The 20,719-nt window shown below is 35.1% G+C and overlaps 1 protein-coding gene across 1 annotated transcript in view; it reads right to left on the reverse strand.

Annotated features, from left to right (window-relative positions):
• hgo (homogentisate 1,2-dioxygenase) overlaps positions 1-20,719 on the reverse strand; it is a 720,105-nt gene that overhangs the window by 513,151 nt on the left and 186,235 nt on the right. Inside the window, exon 2 of the mRNA XM_081759460.1 lies at positions 10,564-10,699. Coding sequence (XP_081615586.1) covers positions 10,564-10,699 — 136 coding nt within the window. The remainder of the gene's footprint in view (positions 1-10,563; positions 10,700-20,719) is intronic.

Raw genomic sequence — 20,719 nt, forward strand, 5'->3', positions numbered from 1 at the left:
ATATATATATATATATGAGAGATATACATATGCAAAAATATATATGAAGCACACAAGTATGTGGTCAATACCGCGGTAAATGACCCTTCCAAAGGAAAATTTGAAGTTTCACCTTGGCACAGATAATTATTAAAATTCATTTTTAAGAATGCTGAATTTTTCATATATGGAAAAAATGATACCAACGTTGGTTTGTAGATGGCTCTGCAGGAAGTAGAATCTGGCCACTTACATGTTGCAGAAGATGTGCCTACAGTGGGATTTTAACACATTTTTCCTGCTAATTGTTGTATGTAAGTGAAGATCTCGCATGGTATTTAATAAGATAATGTTTGTGTTTACATCAGTGTCATTGTTTTGCACATAATTTAATAATAAGAAAATCAAAATAATTGATTTATTCAAGTAGGCTGTAGTGTAAGTCACAAGAAAACATAAACAAGTTAATGTATTTATATACATAATTAAACAAAAAAGCTGTAATTCTAAATTTTCTTCATTTGGATAGAAGGTAATCAAAAGCCGTGCAGAAAGTCCAGAAATAATATGTATAACTCTTTTAAATACGAAATATAATGTCGTGTAAGTCACATTTCTTTCACTGTCGTTTAATTCACATTATACGTGTCGTGTAAGTCTCATTTTGTTCCAATGTTGTCGCATTGCCAATAGTAGCTAACTGCAGTAAAACTTGTAAACAATGGATTGATAACTCAATGAATGTATTAGGTGCCATGTTTAGTGCAAGAGAATGAAAGACAAGGAAGATAAAGCAATATCATGAAGTACAGGTGTAAAGTGTATTTGAGTGGAACATAAATGTAAGAAATTAATAAAAAGTTAAACAATATCAATCAATGTAATCCAGAAAGGAGTTTGAAAAAAACTTGACAGAAAGTATTTACTGTCTTTGGAACAATGCCGACATATGTGGTTCCGAAGTTTCCAGCTTCAGCTACTCTTAATACTATTATTGGTTTTCTCGTACTCTTTCGTTGTCTTGGAAATATGCTTATAAATTGGTATTTATTGGCTTTAGGCATCTAAGGCTAAGGCCGGTATAGGACGGAGGTGGACATGTGGGAAAGGATTCGTTCAGAGCTATTGAAAGGATATCATCTCGGCATTTGCATGGTGTGAATGAGGAACACCTCAGTCAGGATTGCCAGCTATATGTTTTAAACATGCAACCTACCGAGTCAAAATCTAGCACGCTACTACTCTGTCACGCTTCCTTGGTAGGAAACATGCTTATTCAAACGAAAATATGTAAGTCACAACAAAGTTTACTTCAAAGTTTTGAAATTAAAACATGTCATATGTAGCACTCGTTTTTTCTATTGCATTTTCACATACGCCTAGTTCAGAAGCCGAATGGAAGCGGAAATAGAGAAGTTGAAAAGAATGATATTGCATCAAATAGATTTTAGTGAAAATTACTGTTTTATGTACCAAGAAAAGATGCAAACCGCTCACTGGATATCACACAGTTGTACTATGTAAACTACAATAACATATTTTCCTGGAGAAAATGAAACCACAGAATATGATTCGTATGTAATTATATCTGATTACATGCATCAAGATATGTCTGCAGTTCCTTGTTTCAATTCTACACTTACGGAAGATTTTGAAGGGCGTCATCTGGGGTTTCCGACTAACAATGTGAATTATCAGTCGGATGATGATGCACAACATTATTCATTTTGTTCAATAACATTGCAGAAAGTTGAAATGTCTTGGCATTTTTCGGCTACGGTCTATGGCAAAGGCCCTATTGATGGTAACGCAAGTCAGACAAATTGACCCTCAATCTGCTTCAGAATTTATTGACAGCGCACGCAAGTTACGTCTGAACATTAATGTAATATACTGTACTGAAGAGTATTACTTCAAGAATTTTTGAGCAGATGCACCAATGGAAACCCTATAAGAACGAAATATATAATATTCCAAAAAACATGAAACTACCAGTGTATACGATTGAATGTTACCTCATGTAAGATACTTCTTCACCGCGAAGGAAATTTGATTTAATTCCAGAGCAGTTCATTGGCGCATGTGAAGGGAATAAACACTGCGACGAAGTGAATGAAAATACTCCACTGAAGACTGGGTATCTGTGCCCTTCGCTAAAAAAAAACTATTAAATATGTTGTTGGATGTGAAGAAACGAATCAGAAGAACTGTATATAACATTTCCTCGCCATTACCATCAAAGTAAAGAATTTTATTGGCCGCAAAAGAAAGATTAGGCTTATGTTGCATTAACAGTCGTCAAGCAGAAATTAAATGAACCAAGTATCTATCACAGACACAAATTCGACAAATTTTGCCCGAATAAAAAACTGTTAACTTCCTGTTTGCCTGTTAACTTCCTTTTATCTCTCGAAATCATTAGTGCCACTTTGCCTTCCAATAGATTTTCAAGGTATAATTAAACAAAGACATGATGTTAGACTTGCCGTGTAAGTCACAACTTTATGTCGGGCACGTCACGTTATATTAGTGGCATATATTTTAAAACAAATATAGAAAATATAATAATTTTCTTTTAGTCTGGTAGCATGGTATCTACTTAATATATGTAAAAAGTTTTAGTTTCCCTGTAGCAATAGAAGAACAGAATTGTCATATAGTTAAGTTATTCAAAACACGATGTCTCCTACTGTCGTATAAGTCACGCATATATTTAGAGATTTGTTTCAGCCATTTTGTTTGCACATCTAATGCTGCAAATAAAAATTAATGAAGGACTTGCTGCCCCTTATTTATAACCTAAAACTTGTCCATGACAATATCTTACAACTTTTGTAATACATAATATTTACTGCCGTCTGGCGCCTGTTGTCGTGTAAGTCACAAATGGAATTAGCCATGTATATGTAAATTTGTACTCTTGGAATTTGATATTTTTTTGATAACTCAATTAATTGATAGTAAAAATATGAGTTAGTTATAAATTAGATAATTTTTTATAATATTTACACACACACACATATATATATATATATAATTGATTCACAACTTTTGACCTTTTTACTAACCTTTGACCTTTTTACTAACTTGGATGGTGAAAGTAGACGGATACTTCAATGTGAGAATGATTTTTGGGGATAGTTTTTACCTTTAGTTTTCTTATTTTTCCTTTGGGGTGGATAACAGTATGCGTGCACTTTGTTGCAGATTTAGTAGATTTTGGAGAAGAATGGTAGTTATAAGTGCTAATGAAATATGACGCTTATAACTGACGATAAATTATCTATTCATAACTTTCAATACGGTATTTGTTAAAACTATAATTTTTCTAGAGCGTATTTAAAAAGTTTGTCAGAGGAAAAAGTCGAGAAAAAAACGGGGAATCGTAATCGTGTTTCGTTTTAGAAGAAGGTATTATGAGTCTGCTGTTTCACTTTTGAATGGAATTACGATTCCCCGTTTCTTTTCTACATATTTTTTGTGAAAACACGTTAATGAGCAATAATATGCAACTGCTTTTTGATTCGGATGGGTTTGGGTTAACAGCTAGAAAATGTAATCTTTACGTTTAATGTCCCACGATTATGCATGTTAGGTTGAGGAAGACCATGATTAAAGTATGTGAACTATTATGGACAAATTGGTAGAATGAGAAAGTGAGTGTCTCGAGAAGACCCACGAGCACGATGTTGTCCGTCTCAAGCTTACTTGCCTTGGGAACGAACAAGGCACCCCACCCATCAGATAGTTCGGTTGGCGGGGTCTCAGTTTCGATTCCCGATCAGAACCTTTGAAATATTAAATGTCCTCGATGTATTTGTGTTCGTGTCCCTGTTGTTCAACGTACTGGAAATAAATGTAAAACGAGAATAAATGAATATAATAGAGGTAAGTTACGGAGATACTTACGGTCTTTTAAAAAAAATAAACTTAAATTCCTTGGACTATAATATTTTATCATGACCGAAATCAGTGTTTCATCGTTAATAAAATATTGCAATCGTAAACGTTTGCAATTTGTTATATAGACGAGTGTTTCTTGACTCTTACTGAGAAGAGCAGTCTTAGGGTAGCGGCTTGAGCAGTCGTTTCGTGAGTCAGGGGTACGCGGTTCGAGTCCCGCCGACGAAATTCCGAAATATTTTATAATTTACAAAGTTGATATTTCTGATAACATAAAACAAAGTTGATATAATAACATAAAACATAGTCAATTTCTCTCGTTCTTACAAGTTAGAGTTGAAACGACTTCCTTCACAGGGGGAAAACTAACATGACGTCACAGTCTACACTCACGATTCCTACTGTTTGAAAACGGCATGTTTCGCAAACAATTCATGAATACAAAACGGTCATCCTTAAGGTCTAGTATGAGTCATAAATTTGTCTGAAACGACATTGTGAAATTGTTTCTACGTTCCTCCACGCTAACTTAAAATGATATTAATATTTCCGTTCGTCATTTTCAAACACGTTCCATATATTCGTTCAACCAAAATTGGTAAATACGAACTATTTTTGTATATATATTTTGTTAAAATATCAATATAACGCAAACATAATCCAATGTCTTTTACCCAAAGAAAGGGCGTTACTATGTATCGTGATGAAGATAAATCCTACTTAGTTTCTGTTAAGGCATGCGAAGGTTCGATTTTTATATTGTGCAGTAGCTGCCACCTTTCCCACCCCTCTTTTCCTCCCAAAGTATTTCTTATAAGGCAATTCATCCTTATATAGGGTCCAACAAATTTCTTTTGATTTTTCTTAACTTCAGTATGCTTATTTGCATTGGAATAAGACGTAATATTTAGCTTTGTCATATTCAGTAATAATAATAATAATAATAATAATAATAATAATAATAATAATAATAATAATAATAATAATAGTAGTAGTAGTAGTAGTAGTAGTAGCCTAATAGTAATAATAATAATGGTATTAAAAGTTTTAAAGTAGGTCTAAAATTTGGAGAAACTTACGTAGGGATTTCGGAGAAGGGTTTCCGTACCTTCAAGATACATCTCTATCCACATTTTAAACAAAAGCTTTCCACTAACGTTTCATGTAGAAAGTGTTCTACTGTATGTTTTAAGAAAAATAACTGTAATAGAAATAATTGAATATCACTCAACAGTAAGGAATATAATATACTAATTTTTAGGATATGCAGAGGTAAGTATAAAAGCTTTGCTAAGAAAAATACCTACACAGACCATAATTCAATGAGCTGTAAAATACAAAGTAGCAAAAAGCTTATAAGATTCCGTCTACAGAGCAATTGTTACTTAAACAATGGACATGCACTATTTCGAGAATCGTAACAAGACAAGAAATTTTTACGATACTTTTCATCTCGTCTCGCTTCTCATCTCTAAAGCGACATGATAATTTGAGTTACCCTTATCCCGTCTCGAATGTAAAATGTTAATTCTCATGTTATTTTGTTTGTTTTGGAAACAAGATGAGAAATTTCTCTTCTCGTGGGCAACACTAAACAAAACAGAAATATTCTTGCCAAATGTCACGTTTCTGCTTGTAACGGTATGACCGGAGCGGTAATTAGCTCCTAGCTTTTAATCTTCTACGAGATAATAGTAAGTATTATTATTACTATTATTATATCTGAAGATTTGATAGTTCAAGTATTGAAACATCCGAGTATTCAAATATCTGAATATAATAAAACGTGTGTCATCGTCGATCAATCGCCATCAAAAGTCCTAAACTAAAAAAAGTGCCCGATGCGGATTCGAACCTCTAGATTACTGATCCCGTGCCTTGGCCACTCAACCACGATCACTACGCCGTAAACAAATCGTCTTTAGTCTTGTTACGTTAGGTTTCTTTGCCTCCGCTTGCAAAGTTGTATGTTGTAGTTCTTCGTTTCAGAACGTCTTTCGTATTTCTTTTATGATGATATAAGTGAATAATCTTCGGCAAAGTTTATATTAATAACTTGAGTTGTTCTTAAACCTTTGGTTCACAAGTTTGTTTCTTCTCCACACCAAACTACAGATATGGCATTTAATTCTTATAGGCCTATTTTGCACTTGCTTTTCATTCATTAAATGGTAAAGCAATTTTTTTCGGTCAGGATTCATGAATTTTTTAACAAAACACGTCAAGAAATGAGTTAAATGAAGGATGGAAGAGTTGATATCAAAGTTGAGTACTGTAAGCTAATGAAAAGCATGTAATAACGTGTAGTATTTGAGAATAATGTCAGCTACTTTTAATTCACTAACTGGTATTAAATTTGGTTCAAGCATGAAGATCTGGAATGCACAAACTCAGTGTAGCTAAATGAAAAACGCAACAAGAATGGACGAGATTCGAAGGTAGGACCACCAGCAGAAGAATCCCGTTCATTAACCCCTCATCTAACAAGACAACACGTTTTATAAGTTATAAATTTGCATGCAAATGGTACCATTATACGTTTGTGCAATCAATGTTTTGCTCTTTTTCTCCTCAAAAACGTAACATGTATACGACGATTCGTTTCGTTTTCCATTAGAGCTTTGAAAGACATGATTTGTGTTTGAGTATAGGATCTTTCGTCTCCTTTAAAAAACAGTTCTAACAAATTCAACTCAATTTACACAGCAGTAAAAAAAACTCACACTCCCTTAGAAAATATTCCTAAAAGGGTGAAAATGCATCATGCACCCGGCGTAACTAACGGGAGTGTGTTGAGGAGTCCTACAGCGAAAAGGGGCCCACTGAAGTTTCGTATTTCCACTTTGGAGGTTTTTATATAATCTCACACTTTTTCCTCAATGTCTAAAATGCAACTACATTAGCCTTAGATGTAAAATAAGTTGTGAAGGAGCTATAGACTGTGAAGTCTACTGAAAAGATTTATCACGTCCTTGCAGCAACAACTTTACGTTTCCGAACAGTAATGAAGAACAAGATTGATTGAAAGTTTATCTTACGATGAAATAGCTAAAGATCTAATCTTACATAACTCTCATTGATAGTAATGTTCCGTATTTGTTTAGACGCCTATTCTTTTATAACTTTACCTGTGGTGCATAGGGTCCTTGGTTCGATCCCCGCTAGTGACGAATGAACTTCATTATGGACAAACACTGTGTGCATGAGTTTTCTCGAGTTTCTCCCGTTTCCTCCCACTTCTTCCACGATTTCATTCATTGCTGAGCATCAATGTCACCATTAGCGTAATCGGTATAAACGTGGGACGTAAAACTTAAATATTTCATTTCATTTTTCTTTTATAACTGTATCTCACTTTTCCTGTCACGAGAGCAACATATAAGCGAGCATTCAGTGAGTTAAATCCCTCAGTTGAGCCCTTTGGCAATTTTTACCATGGAAAGCAAAAATGGAAAGGCAAAACGTAGTTAACGAATTCCTCTCCGACAAAGATCACCTGTACACTTATTTTCCAAATGGTAATTTATAATTATACTTACGTTGGTTGAAATTTCTCCATAGTTATGAGGGCGAGACTACTACTGCCAAGAGGTGAAGATGGCATGTAAAAGACGTCAAATACGAACGATATATTAGTGTCGAATTCATATGCAAAGATAAATAATGACACTGTGGATGCTGTGTAAGTCCAAATCAAGCCTTGGTTGGCATAGAGTTGACAATGGGAGAGTTACAGGCAAAAAGAATCGAAAATATCCTATATTTGTGTCGAATGGAGAGTTTTCGGAATCACTGAAATAAAACGTGATATTTCAGATGTGGATATGTCCAAGGTTGACCCTATTGGCATGAGGTCATAGGGGGAACCAGTGAAGAATTTAGAACTGTTTCTTCTTAGTGCGTTTCAATACACTGCGGGTGAAAAGTGATAATGCACAAATACTGATATCACACTCGGAATTATTGGAGATATAACTTCTGGGGAAAGATTACTAACTGCTCACTTTCTAAAATTTTCACTGCTTTGCAGGGGCGTAGCCAAGGCTTTTTGAGAGTATGTTTTACTAAAATGTCTATCATCATCTCTAAAATTAGATATAATTTACAGAAAAGTAGTGATTTCGTGGGGCAAGAGCTCTGGATTGCCAAGGCCTGCATTCTGTGTATGTCCCTGTTGCTCTGAATTGTCATAAGCTCCTGTTCAAATGTAACACGTAAAATGTAATTAAGAAGCGTATAACATAGTATACAACATATATAGAAAATGTTATTATAAATAAGAAATACAGTAGAAAATAATTATAAAACATAATGCTGATGGACAAGTCTTTTTTTGAAACAACCATACTTGAATGTAAAATATACTTTTAAAATAATTTTTTATTTATGCAAGGCTACATAAAGCATAAATATGCAAGGCTACAAGTGAGGAGTGCCATCTGGTAGCCACTATTCATCTCTTCGAATCAGAAAACTATGAATTTGACACCAATATTTTTCGTATTCTATTACTTTTTTTTTTTTTTTTTTTTACTTATAACACCTTTCCCTCCCTGAAATGGTTTCAGTGTCTTACGTTAGCCCCCACAGTAGATTGTTGTGATGGTAATTTATACGTATAGGAAATTCGTTTGAAATTCCTTCAAGAATCAATGTTGCACTGTACGTTTTTTTCTGAGTCAAACTCTCTAAATATATATACATACATTACAGTAAGAACTGAATTTTGTATTAACGCCTGACTGTCGTCGTTGTGCAAACATTCATGATGATATGAAGTAGGGAAATGAGTTGCATTAAAGTTGTAAGATTTAATATCAAGTTTGGAACAACGCAAGTTAAAGAAACGCATGTAATAACAAATATCATATTTGAAAATAATTTCGAATTAAACTAGCTGTGATTACATTACTTCAAAATTGAACTTGTGGAATGCACAGTAGGAGCCTAGGTCAAAGAGAATAACCAATAAGAATGGTCTTCATTCGAAGCTAAGACCATACACGTAGTAGAAACTTACATTATCCATTCACTTAACAGACAATGACGCACAGGGTTTGGCACCACTTTGTCAGATGGTTCTATCAAATGTAACCTAATTAACACAACAGTAACAAATTTTACTGCCCTAAAAAGTATTCTGAACAAGGAGAAGTTCATTATGCACATTGTAACTAAGTTACAAGAGGTTTATATCCTATCAGAACGGCGCATCCACCAAGTCAACTTTTGGAATATTCCATTAAGTTAGCTTTCAACGTAGCTAAAGGAAACGTATGTGCCTGAGTACAGAGTTCTCCGTAGCAGAACGGATAAAGTCATGGTTCGATAACCGCAAGGTTCGCGGTTCGAAACCCGTCTCGGAAGCTTCAGATTTTTTAAATTCTCAATTCCTCAGTTCTCTAGATCTTTCTCTCCATTCGTAATCATCTGATGCTCTCAAAAATGTTCTCCACCTTAATTCGACAACTGCCTAATGTGATCCTCGCAGTTCGAAACCTTCCCTTCTTCTGTTTCACAAAATCACAATTTTCGTCATAATATGAATGCTGTCCGGTCATTTTTCCCCAGTTCTAAATCTGTGCATATAAATCATTCCTCTGTCTCCATATTTCAATCTCTCTCTTTGTCTGTCTCTCTCAATGTCTCCCAGGAAGTCATATGGCTTGAGATCAAACCTTCGACTCTTGAAACCAAATGTAAGCTCTCTAGCAATGTGCTATCGTAACTCTATAGGTTTGTTGCTAAAAGCAGCGTCATTTTAGATTGTATTCGTGGAGGGGGGAGTCTCCGCCGACAAAAGATTTTTACTTTTTTATTAGTGTATTGCTATATATTTGCTCAAACAATATATATTTATGAAGCTCAACTGAGGGAAAATTACACCCTCCTGCCCTACCCAAATGACGCTCTTGGAACATTTGCTTGCAATTACTGAAAAGAAATGAAATGAATCATTGAATAACACTCATTTCTGTCAGTAGATATTCTCGAGCTCTGTGCGTGCATTACAGACTTTAAGAAGCACAAAACCTACTGCAGTTATTGGCAATTTCCATAGATTTCTTAGGGAGCATCTTACTAGCTTGCAGTCGTTAAAGAAGGGAAAGAATGAAACTAAAGGTATTAATGAAGCTATGGGAAGATTGTATGACTTTTTTTTTAAAAAAAAAAATAGGCTCTTTAAAGATATTTCAGAACAAACGAATGAAAAAGGCTATTTTAGAGCTATAACATTGTAAACTTGATTCCTGTTTTTTTTTCGTCTGAATGGAAAGAGTGTACTACGTCACACACACTGCTTTAGACTAGGAGAGCTGGAGGAGGGAGGGAGTTGGATTGAAGACAAGAAATAACTAATGGATCGAGACATGTATTTCTGGATTGCATAAGAAAACGGGGCAAAAGTATGTTATTAATTTGGACTTAGAATTTATGTAACAATTTCTAAGCCTCGGACTGTACCACGTTGATAAGACCAAAATGGGAAACAAAAACTGCAAATACAACAATATAAATGTGACAGACATTATTATTAAAAGTAAAAGACTGAAGCTAATGAAACTTGAATTATTGGATGTGAAAGAACATTTTCAGTGATATGGTCTTCTCAATTTCAATATTTAAATAATAATATAAATGTTACTTTTAATTTTTAGATTACAAAAACACATTTAATACCTGTAAAGGCTGTGCCAGACAACTGCTCTGCGTAGAGTCCATAAGGGCATTTCTGTGGGTTATTCTGTCCTTTTGGAAGGGCCCCGGGACATCTCTTATCTTCAGAGGAAAATTCGCTACCAAATCCACTTAAATACTAAAAAGGAAAAAAAGCAGAAAATAAATGTCCTGTAGAATGTGAGTAAAGAGTATAATGAATAACTAATACTAAAACCTCTGAAATGTTGTACTCCTTTAAACCACTTTTTGGTCAAAATGACCCAAGCCATTTATGGTTAAGTCCAAGTGTTTCTGCCGTGGATAATATCTTGCTGTTTCGATGATTCATTAAATATTTTGCTGTGTCACAATAATAAATTTATACCTATTATTTATTTATCTAGTATGAAACGGTCGACCAAATTTGACACAAAGGTATTTTTCAGTAGCATTGGCTGTGGTCAATATATATATATATTATGAAATGGAACACAAGAACTGTTCATAACAATAATTGGAAGGAAATACAGAGTGTGAAAAGCATACATAACATATTAGTAATTGGAAACCAAAAATTTTCTTATAAAAGCACATGAGGTTACAGATGATGGGGGATGAGGAGGACTTGTCTCACTTAATAATTTTGGAAGAACATCTCCCTCACTAAAATCTTACTGGGGGTGAGTAAAATGATACCACCATCAGAAACTTGAAAATTAATTAGAATATTCAAATAGGGCTCACATTCATATATATTTCACATATACGCCTGATTTATGAGTGACCTAGTTGTGAAATGTATTATTAGTTTTACATAATTATGCATATTCAAATTTGTGAATTCTCTGTGTCAAAACATTCCAGTGCAAGGAGTTTTCTGTCCCTCTGCACTTCGAATTTTATGGTACCGCACCCTGATGCATATCATTCACTGATATACCATTTGGCGCGTTCGCTGCAATACGAACTCAAGTCCACTTTTGGTCCTTTTCGATATATTTCATCTTTGTCATCTCTGTTCTTTCTTAGCTTAAACGATTCATTTCAGGTATCGTAAATGTAATCTAGTCAAATTAAAGTCAAATGTAGTCTCCGTGCAGTCAAATTTACAGTAAATGGGATTTTGGTGTACAGTGGGCCACAGAAATTCTTGATGTACAAAGTCCGCGAGATAGGCAACCCAACTAACGCCTGCTCCAAGATTAATTACGCCTGGTAGTAGCTAGTACAGCAGCATGAAGTTGTCCCCAACTGTTGAAAGCACAAATCGTAAAGAGTGCTTTTGTGCACAAGTGGATTGAAACGCTGGCTGAAGAAATGACAATGTGAGTCTTTGGATACTTGTACTCACAGTACTTCTTGTTTGTATGATACAGACGTAAAACTATACACAGCCACTTGAAAAAATATACGGATATGAGAGGCACTGATGAGAAGATAACAGTCGGGGGACTTAGTTAATCTTATAATTAACTCAAATGAGGATTATGTAGATAAGTTTACTTAGTTCAAATAACTATAAATATCTGCGTATCAAATACGGGTAGATTATGCGGTACATATAGTAGGTTATTTTTTCAACTAACTCAAAGCTTTGCGCTGTGTTTTGAAACTATTAACAATAGTCCTACCTGCAAATCAATCAAAAGTATGGATGGATCATTTAGGGGGAAGAACCCACCCCCCAACGAAAATTTTGCGGGTGTAACAGGGCGTGAGCTCCTAGGTTCCGGCGCTACTGATTCATACGTAATATTACTTCGAAAGAAGAAATTGTTGATTTCATTGTTCGTTAAATAATTTTTGAAAATGCTAACTATTGGTAATTTATTTGTAATGGAGAACTTATCCGTATTAAAGTAGGCCTATTTCCCGTTAACTTGCAAATATAACTTATGGTTCATGATTTGTATAATATTTGTGAAATTTTACACATTGAAACACAAAGAGAAAAGGGAAGAATATAGTGTCAATAAACAAGAACTTAAAAATGCACGAAATTAACGGATAATAAAAAATATAGAACCAGTGATAGAATTAACTCTGCAGCTCGTTTCCTCCATTCATTTTTCCTCCATTTATTTTCAAGATCACTGAATTGCTCCACTGGAGATTATCTTTCATTTAGTAGCATCCAACTGGATCTCAACCTTGTAAATGAAACATTTCAAGAAGGGTAAACAGCGAACGCGGGAATCGAACCCGGGTCACCAGAATAGAAAACTACAACTCTAGCCACTTATCTATAGCGTTACTTCTTCCGGCTCACCTAAATAAAGAGCCTTTTCTGTTCAAAACAGTACCTTGTTAATAGATTCATTGACAAAACACAGGAATATGTAATTGACTCGGAGGGCATTATATCACTGTGTTCACTAAATTATCAACATTACAGATGTTTTAAAAACAAAATACAAAACTCCCTTATTTTGAATCAAATGCGGCGCGTGCATTATACTCATAAACAAACTAAAGACAAATCAATTACTGCGTAGTGATCGTGGTTAAGTGGTTCGACCAGCAATCTGAAGGTAATCGAATCAAATCGGATCCACGAACGACCAGTACATATTTTACTTTAGAATTTTTGATGGCGATTGATCGACAATGACACAAGTTTTATTTTCTTCTGATATTTGAATACTCGGATGTTTCAATACTTAAACTATCAAATCTTCAGGAATAAAAATAGTAATAATAATAATAATTATTATTATTATTTCTTAGGTGAAAGTGGTGAAAGTGAGCCCTCTCAATACCAGGCTAATTTGTGTGGAATTAAGGACATATGGAGTTATAAAATATGATAAAACACACCTGTAAGTACTAGTGATTAGTTAAAATTAATTCGTTTGTCGTGATATAATGCGGATGTAAGTGGGACTGTTAAAATATATAAAGCAGCAAGATTCCTGAATGTAAACAAAATGAAGACAGAATATCAATCTCTGCAAGGGATATTTTTGTGTCAAAAATTCCCTTGTTAAAAATTCGTAAGGAATTTTAATAACGGCACATGATGTTTTAATAAGAAATAACATTCAGTTTGGTACTATATCTCCTAGGTAGTGCAGAACAGAAAGTAGTCCAATTGCGTATATTCATATTGAGGGCTTGCTTATAACGCTTTTATCCTTTATTCAGAAACGATGGGGATTTGTATTAAGTGCCCAAAAGCTGTAGCTAGACAAGACAATAAAAAAATCCAGTATAGGGAATGTAATAATTTATTTCATGGTGCGTGTGTCAAGTTAAAGAGGAAGATATCAAATTTCTACGTTCTACGGAACAAGTGTGGCGATGCGATAGTTGTAAGAAATCGCGTAGAAGAAGTATAAGTTGTGATACCTCCATAGAAGTTACAAGTAAGTGTCCTACCCTTAGTGAAGTGTATCAATTAGGGAGGAGATTAATAATTTGAAAAAATCAAGTAAGCAAACAGAAGACGATTTAGGAAGATCCTTGAATCTAGCACACGAGAAACTTGATGAGAACTCGAAGCTACTAAAAAGTCAGGATCAAACACTGAAAAAATATTCCTAACTCATTGATGATCTAAAAAATGAAAACTTAAGGTTACAGAAGGAAATTGATAAGCTAAATTTAAAAATAGATGATCTAGATCAGTATGGTAGAAAGAATACCGTAGAATTGTACGGTATCCCAGAATTACCTAATGAAAATGTTGTTTCTGTTGTGAAGAATGTAGGTCGTGCTTTGGATATATCAATTAATGATGACATGATACACTATGTCATAGATTAAAGAAGTCTCCTAATCAGATTAATCCTGGCATAATTGTTAAATTTGTAAGGTTTGATAAAGACAGATTTCTTCAGAGAAGAAAGGTAAACCGGAATTTAAACTGTGGAGACCTAGGACACACCACTGGAGAACCTATTTACATAAATCAGAGTTTATCTTAAAATAGAAAGATTATATTTAGCAAAGCTAAGAAAGTAAAAAGAGACAAAAATTTCGCTTTTCTGTGGGTAGATTGGTCGGGAAATAATAAGCTTAAGAGGAAAGCTGAAGATATAATTGTATATTCACTTAGAACACTGAAAGACGTTAGGAAGCTAAACTAAGCAATATGAGTGTTAAGTGTAAATGTTTTTCATGTTATTATCAAAATACAAGAGGATTGAATACAAAATTACGTGAATTGTACAGTGCGCGGCATAAAATTTGTTACAAAAATTCTAAGTCCAAATGAATAACAAACTCTTGCCCAGTTTTCTTATGCATTCCCGCAATACATGTATCAATCGATTAGTTGCTTCTAGTATTTATTCCAACTCCTCCCCGCCCTCCACCTCTCCTTGTCTAAAGCAGTGTGTGTGACGTAGTACACTCTTTCCATTCAGCTGAAAAAGAAACAGGAATCAAGTTTACAACGTTATAGCTTTAAAACAGTTTTTTCCATTCGTTTGTTCTGAAATATTTTTAAGAGCCTAAATTAAAGGAAAGTCACACAATCTTCCCAGAGCTTCATAAATATCTTTAGTTTCATTCTTTTCTTTCTTTAAAGAGTGCAAGCTAGTAAGATGCTCCCTAAGAAATCTATGGAAATTGCCAAGAGCTCTAAAATATCTACGGACAGAAACGAGTTTTATTCATTGATTCATTGAATTTCTTTTCAGTAAGTGCAAGCAAATGTTTCAGGGGCGTCATTTGGGCAGGACAGGAGGGTGTAATTCCCCTTCTCTTGAGCTTCATAAATACGTATTTATTGATCAAATGTATAGTAATACACTAATAAAAAGTGAAAATCTTATGTCGCCGGAGAATCTTTCCCCCCCCCCGCGAATAAAATCTAAAAGACACTCGTTTTAACAACAAACCTATAGAGTTACGATAGCACATTGCTAAAGAGCTTACATTTGGTTTTAAGAGTCGAAGGTTTGATCTCAAGCCATATGACTTCCTGAGTGACATTGAGAGAGAGAGAGGAGAGAGATTCAAGTATGGAGACAGAGAGGGATGATTTGTATACACAGATTTAGAATTGGGGAAAAATGATCGGACAGCATTCGTATTATGACGAAAATTCTGATTTTGTGAAAGATAAGAAGGGAAGTTTTCGAACTGCGAGGATCATATTAGGCAGTTGCAGTGCTTAAAGTGACATCAGATGAGGTGACGGTATGGAACAAATATGACCACTGTTAGCACTACTTTTGCCAGAACCAGTGGCGTATTTAGGGGGACCTCCGGACTTAACTCCCCCCCCCGAAATTGTATTTACTATATTAAAGTAAACGGCATATCTTGTAGAATTTTCACATTTCCAGGACTAAAGTTAGCAGTCCCCTCGAAACAAAATCGTAAATACGCCACTGGCCAGAACCCTAAAGAACATCTCTACTCCTGACATTTTTGCACAATTTTTGATTTGAAAAATCTATAGAAAGAGAGAGAGAGAGAGAGAGAGAGAGAAAGAAAACAAATGTTTTATTCCTCACAATCATCAGCCTAACAGAAATAAATATTAATATTCAATGAATATTACTGTATTTTCAGTTGTATCCCATTGTATTGCATTATATTCCATTCAATAAAATGGTAACTTTAAATATTGCTAATCATCATATTACTCGGTAAATAATTACCAGCAGATAATACAAATCCAGTGAACAGAAAAATGTATAGCCGGTTTACGATTTTTAAAAAAAAAAAATTCTGTCAGCTCAAAGTGTAAAATTCTTATACTTTCTACATAAGTGTGGACCTCTAAAAATATACAAAACATATTGTACATAGACCTACTTTAAAACCAAGGTCGTAATTTAGGGGGCAATTGCCCCCCCTCGAGTTTGAGATTTATATAGATTTTATCCATAGAATAGTAGTAAGTCAGTGAAAAACGCGACATTTTACTTATATCATGGGGTCTTGCTTCCCCCAAATAAAATCTGAAATGACGCTTCTGTTTAGAACACGGTTAGAATATTAAGATATTTTTACCAACCTGACTTCTATTAGATACAAATGTCTGCTATCCGGAACATTAAGTCATAGTATCCACCATAGCTTCTTATAAGGTCCATCTTCCTTCTTCTCTCGTTGCTGACATCTTTTGTAGTCTGCACTGCGCCTTCCTTTTCGTAACCAAGACTTAACATACGGCTCAGGATTAAACGTGTGTACAGGGGGACCGATTAATGACACAAACATTATACTCGAAACTGTACTAATTTGTAGCGAATTTCTAAGATCAGACATTATTATGTTCATTTTACTGAAACCACGTTCACAATCTGCACTGCTAATTGTTATGGTGTTAAGAGCGGTGAAGCACCTTTTTACAGTTTCAGTAACAACCCTCTTCCCTGTTGCTTTATTCGCGAAGAACATCATGTGAATTTAATCCAAACCTAAAAGCAAGTTCCTTGATTTCTTTCTCACCTTGTCGAATGTTACCGGAGTCACTGTTGACGTATTATCTTGTGATTCGTATCGTTTTCATTAATGGTTCGCATTTTGAGGTTATCCACTATACACTGTATTGACTGACATCTGTTGACAGATGGAAAATTAATGTGCTTGTTAAGTTTCACTCCTTTGAAAACCCCGGTTTCAACACTTTTGAATACTTCAGCTTCATTGTCGCCTGGCGTACATTTTAAACTCTCTATTCTATTTATATATAGCTTTATCATATCATAAGCCCTTTTTATGGTGCAGTCACGCATTTGCAACAATTCTGACAGACTTTTCAAATCCTGCAGAATATCAAAGAGAAGTCCTAAAAGTTTAATAAAATTGTAGGAGCTTAGTTTATCTGCTAGTCCTTGGAACTGACTTCGCTCTTTATTGTTGCGGCAGCTGTTTTCAGATTCTGTAGAGCAATGTATATATGCTGCAGTGTATGAACTCCATATAAATTCTACACAGCGAAAAGAAGACGCCACCCATCTTACATCTATAATGCGACCTATCTTTTTAAGTTGACTTGCAACATCATGTGCACACTTTTCAAGTTCGTTCGAATATTTTGGAGAGAGACTGTACAGCTTGTACAGAGCGCTAACCAAAATACTAAAATGATTCACACCACCACCAATAGTCTCCAGTGCATCATTTACAGCAAGTTCCAATCTATGACTAAGGAAATGCCACAACACGATTTTGGGAAATTGTTGTAATCTTGATCCGACTCCAGATCCGCACATAATACTAGCACCATCGCTTGTGAAACCAACCAGGTAGTCCCCGAGATAATTATCATCAAAACCGTTCCTTCGGAGACAATCCATAAGAACGTTGTATATTGTATCTGATTTTTGATCCGGAAGTTCCAATAGTTCTAAAAAGAACGTATAAATATCATCACTACAGTTATTGTCTTTACTTTCAACTCCTTCGTTATTCGGAATACACGCACATATATAAATATTTAACGCGCTTTTGTTACTTAATGTGGTTGATTCATCAACAATAATACCTATCATGGACTTAGCATATTTAATTTTCTCAATAAGTCTACTTTTCATTTCAGCACTAATGTGGCTTACAATGTCCGCGCATACAACATTACTGTGTAAAATTCGCCCCATATCAAGGCCGTTGGCGGCTTGAAGATCTATTAAATGGGAATGATCCAGAAACGGCCTGTCTTGTTTTGCAGTATAGTATGCTGTTCGAAAAACTCGACACGTTGTTTCAAAGCTACATTTGCTTTTATTGTCGAAAAGTTTTTCTAAGCTCTGGTTTTCAACTTTCAAGAGTATTTTTTCCGTGGTGCAGTGGGCAATACTTTTCTTATGTTCGAAAATTTTCTTCCGTAATGAATGTTGTTACATTTCCGTTGTAGACCCGAAAGGTTTAGCACTACCCGCAATCCACTGTTGTGACAGCGATACGCCAACACTTGAATACAATTTCAAGTCCTGAACTTTACAACTTACACAGCCAAGAGTATTCGAGACAGTTAACCACGGATACTTTTTACTTGATTACTTGATTTTGGCTCCAGCACAAAGGTGCACTATTGGATTTCTACAATTGGCCACTAGTATCACTTGAACTTCAGCCTGCAGATTTCTCCTGTAGACTTCCGGAGTCTTCCTGTGAAAGTCCTACACCAGAATTACTTTTCTTCGCATTACCACTAGAAGCACTGAAATAAGATTCTATTGACCTCTGGGTACGCTTCATGTTTCTTAATTAGCACACCACACACAATCACAACATTAAAGGAGCAAAGCAACACACTTAGAAGCGGCCTGAATTAGACATGCGTAGTTCGCATCTGCCAAATGTTGAAAACAACTTGTGCGTAGGAGCTGTAGTAAGCTGGGAACTACGCGAACTAAAGCCTGTCAATCTCAGATGAACCCTCGGAAATATACGACACAGATCAACATACCCTAACGATATGCGAAACATAGTTAGGTCCCACCGCGCCACCCTCTGACGGAGGAAACCCTCCCTTTGACTAGGGAAAAGAAGTGAATGACCACGACTTTGTTGCCAATTTGTCATTCAGTCCTTTGGTCTTGACGAGTGAAGATCTTCAAATAAATCATTGTGGCAATGCTTCCGCATCAAACAATTGAAAGCTTTCAGTCGCAGCAACTTGTCCCTCCTCTTTCGAGGGACGTACGGGAAAACACACATTGACAGCACCACCACACCACCAGAAGAGGCACAGCGTTGCCAATGTGTGTAGTTACACAAAATGTGTGCAATTTTGTCTTGTGTCTGCATTTAGTGTGTAATGCCACTCTGTGTACATTTTGTGTGTAGTTGGGCACAATTAATATTTTGATCATTGATGATTTTTGCGAAGTTCCTTTCATTCAAATATTCATTATTTTCATTCTTTTTTTTCTTAAATTGCTTTCTAAAAACCACGAGCGAGAACGCCTGGCTCCAGGGCGGCGAAATAAAACCTATCTTGCTTCCTTGGTACCTCACTTCTTGTTTTTCAGAAGCGGGTGCCATGACCATTAGCACATGACCCGAAGCAAAGCCTCTTTGTTCAAGCAAAGCAATATGAATGAATATTGTCCCTCGATGGTGGCCAAAACACGGGCGGTGGGGGGTAAGAAGTTTTTTTTTTCACCAATTGTCAAGAAAATGCCATTTTGTAAACAGATGAACGACACAGTGAACGAGGGATGGGAGGTCTTTTATTGAACGAAGGACAAAAATGAAAATGAAACGAAATCTTTGATAGTACAAACATATTTGTTGACTCAATGCTAACGTCGTCCTTATTTCTATTTGTATTTTTTTCTACAATTTAAATAATTACAATTTAAAATAAGTCATTTTTACCGGTATCCCATACCGGCCGATTTTCTAACTTTCGGATGCATAACCGGCTCATACCGCCTCACTTTAAGCACTGGGCAGTTGTCGAATTAATGTGGAGAACTCTTTTCAGAGCATCAGATGATTACGAAAGGAGAGAAAGATCTTCAGAACTGAGGAATTAAGATTTTTAAAAAATTTGGTTTCGGCGACGGGTTTCGAAGCACGACCCTTGTGGTCATCGAAGCATGACTTTATCCATTCTGCTACAGAGGATTCTATTACTCGTTCACATACGTTTCCCTTAGCTGCGTTGAAAGCTACCTTAAGGGGATATTCCAAAAGTTGACTCGATAGATGCGCCGTTCAGTTAGGACGTAAACCTCTTGTAACTTAGTTACAATGTGCAAAATGAACTTCCTCTTCTTCAGGACACTTTTTAAAGCTTTAAAATTTGTTACTATTGTTTTAATTAAGTTACATTTAATAGAACCATCTGATAAAGTAGTGCCAAGCCCTGTGCGTCATTGTCTGTTAGGTGAATGGTTAATGTAAGTTACTTTTACGTGGATGGTCCGAGCTTCCAATCAAGACCATTCTTATTGATTATTTTATTTGAGCTAGGCTCATACTGTATATTCCACAAGTTCAAGTTTGAAGTAATGTAGTCACAGCTAGTTTAATTCGAAATAATTTTCCAATATTATATTTGTTACTAAATTTACATGGCACTCCTCACTTGTTTGTAGCCCTGCATAAATGCAAAATTGTTTTAAAAGTATATTTTACTTTCAAGTATTATTGATTTTTTTAAATTGTCCTTCAAATTTATTATATAATTATTTTCTATTTCTTAATTATAACATATTTTCTATTTATATTGTATTCTATGTTACACGTTTATTATTTACATTTT

Source organism: Thermobia domestica, chromosome 5 (assembly GCF_964235325.1).
Source record: "Thermobia domestica chromosome 5, izTheDome1.hap1.1, whole genome shotgun sequence".
Lineage (NCBI taxonomy): Eukaryota > Metazoa > Arthropoda > Insecta > Zygentoma > Lepismatidae > Thermobia > Thermobia domestica.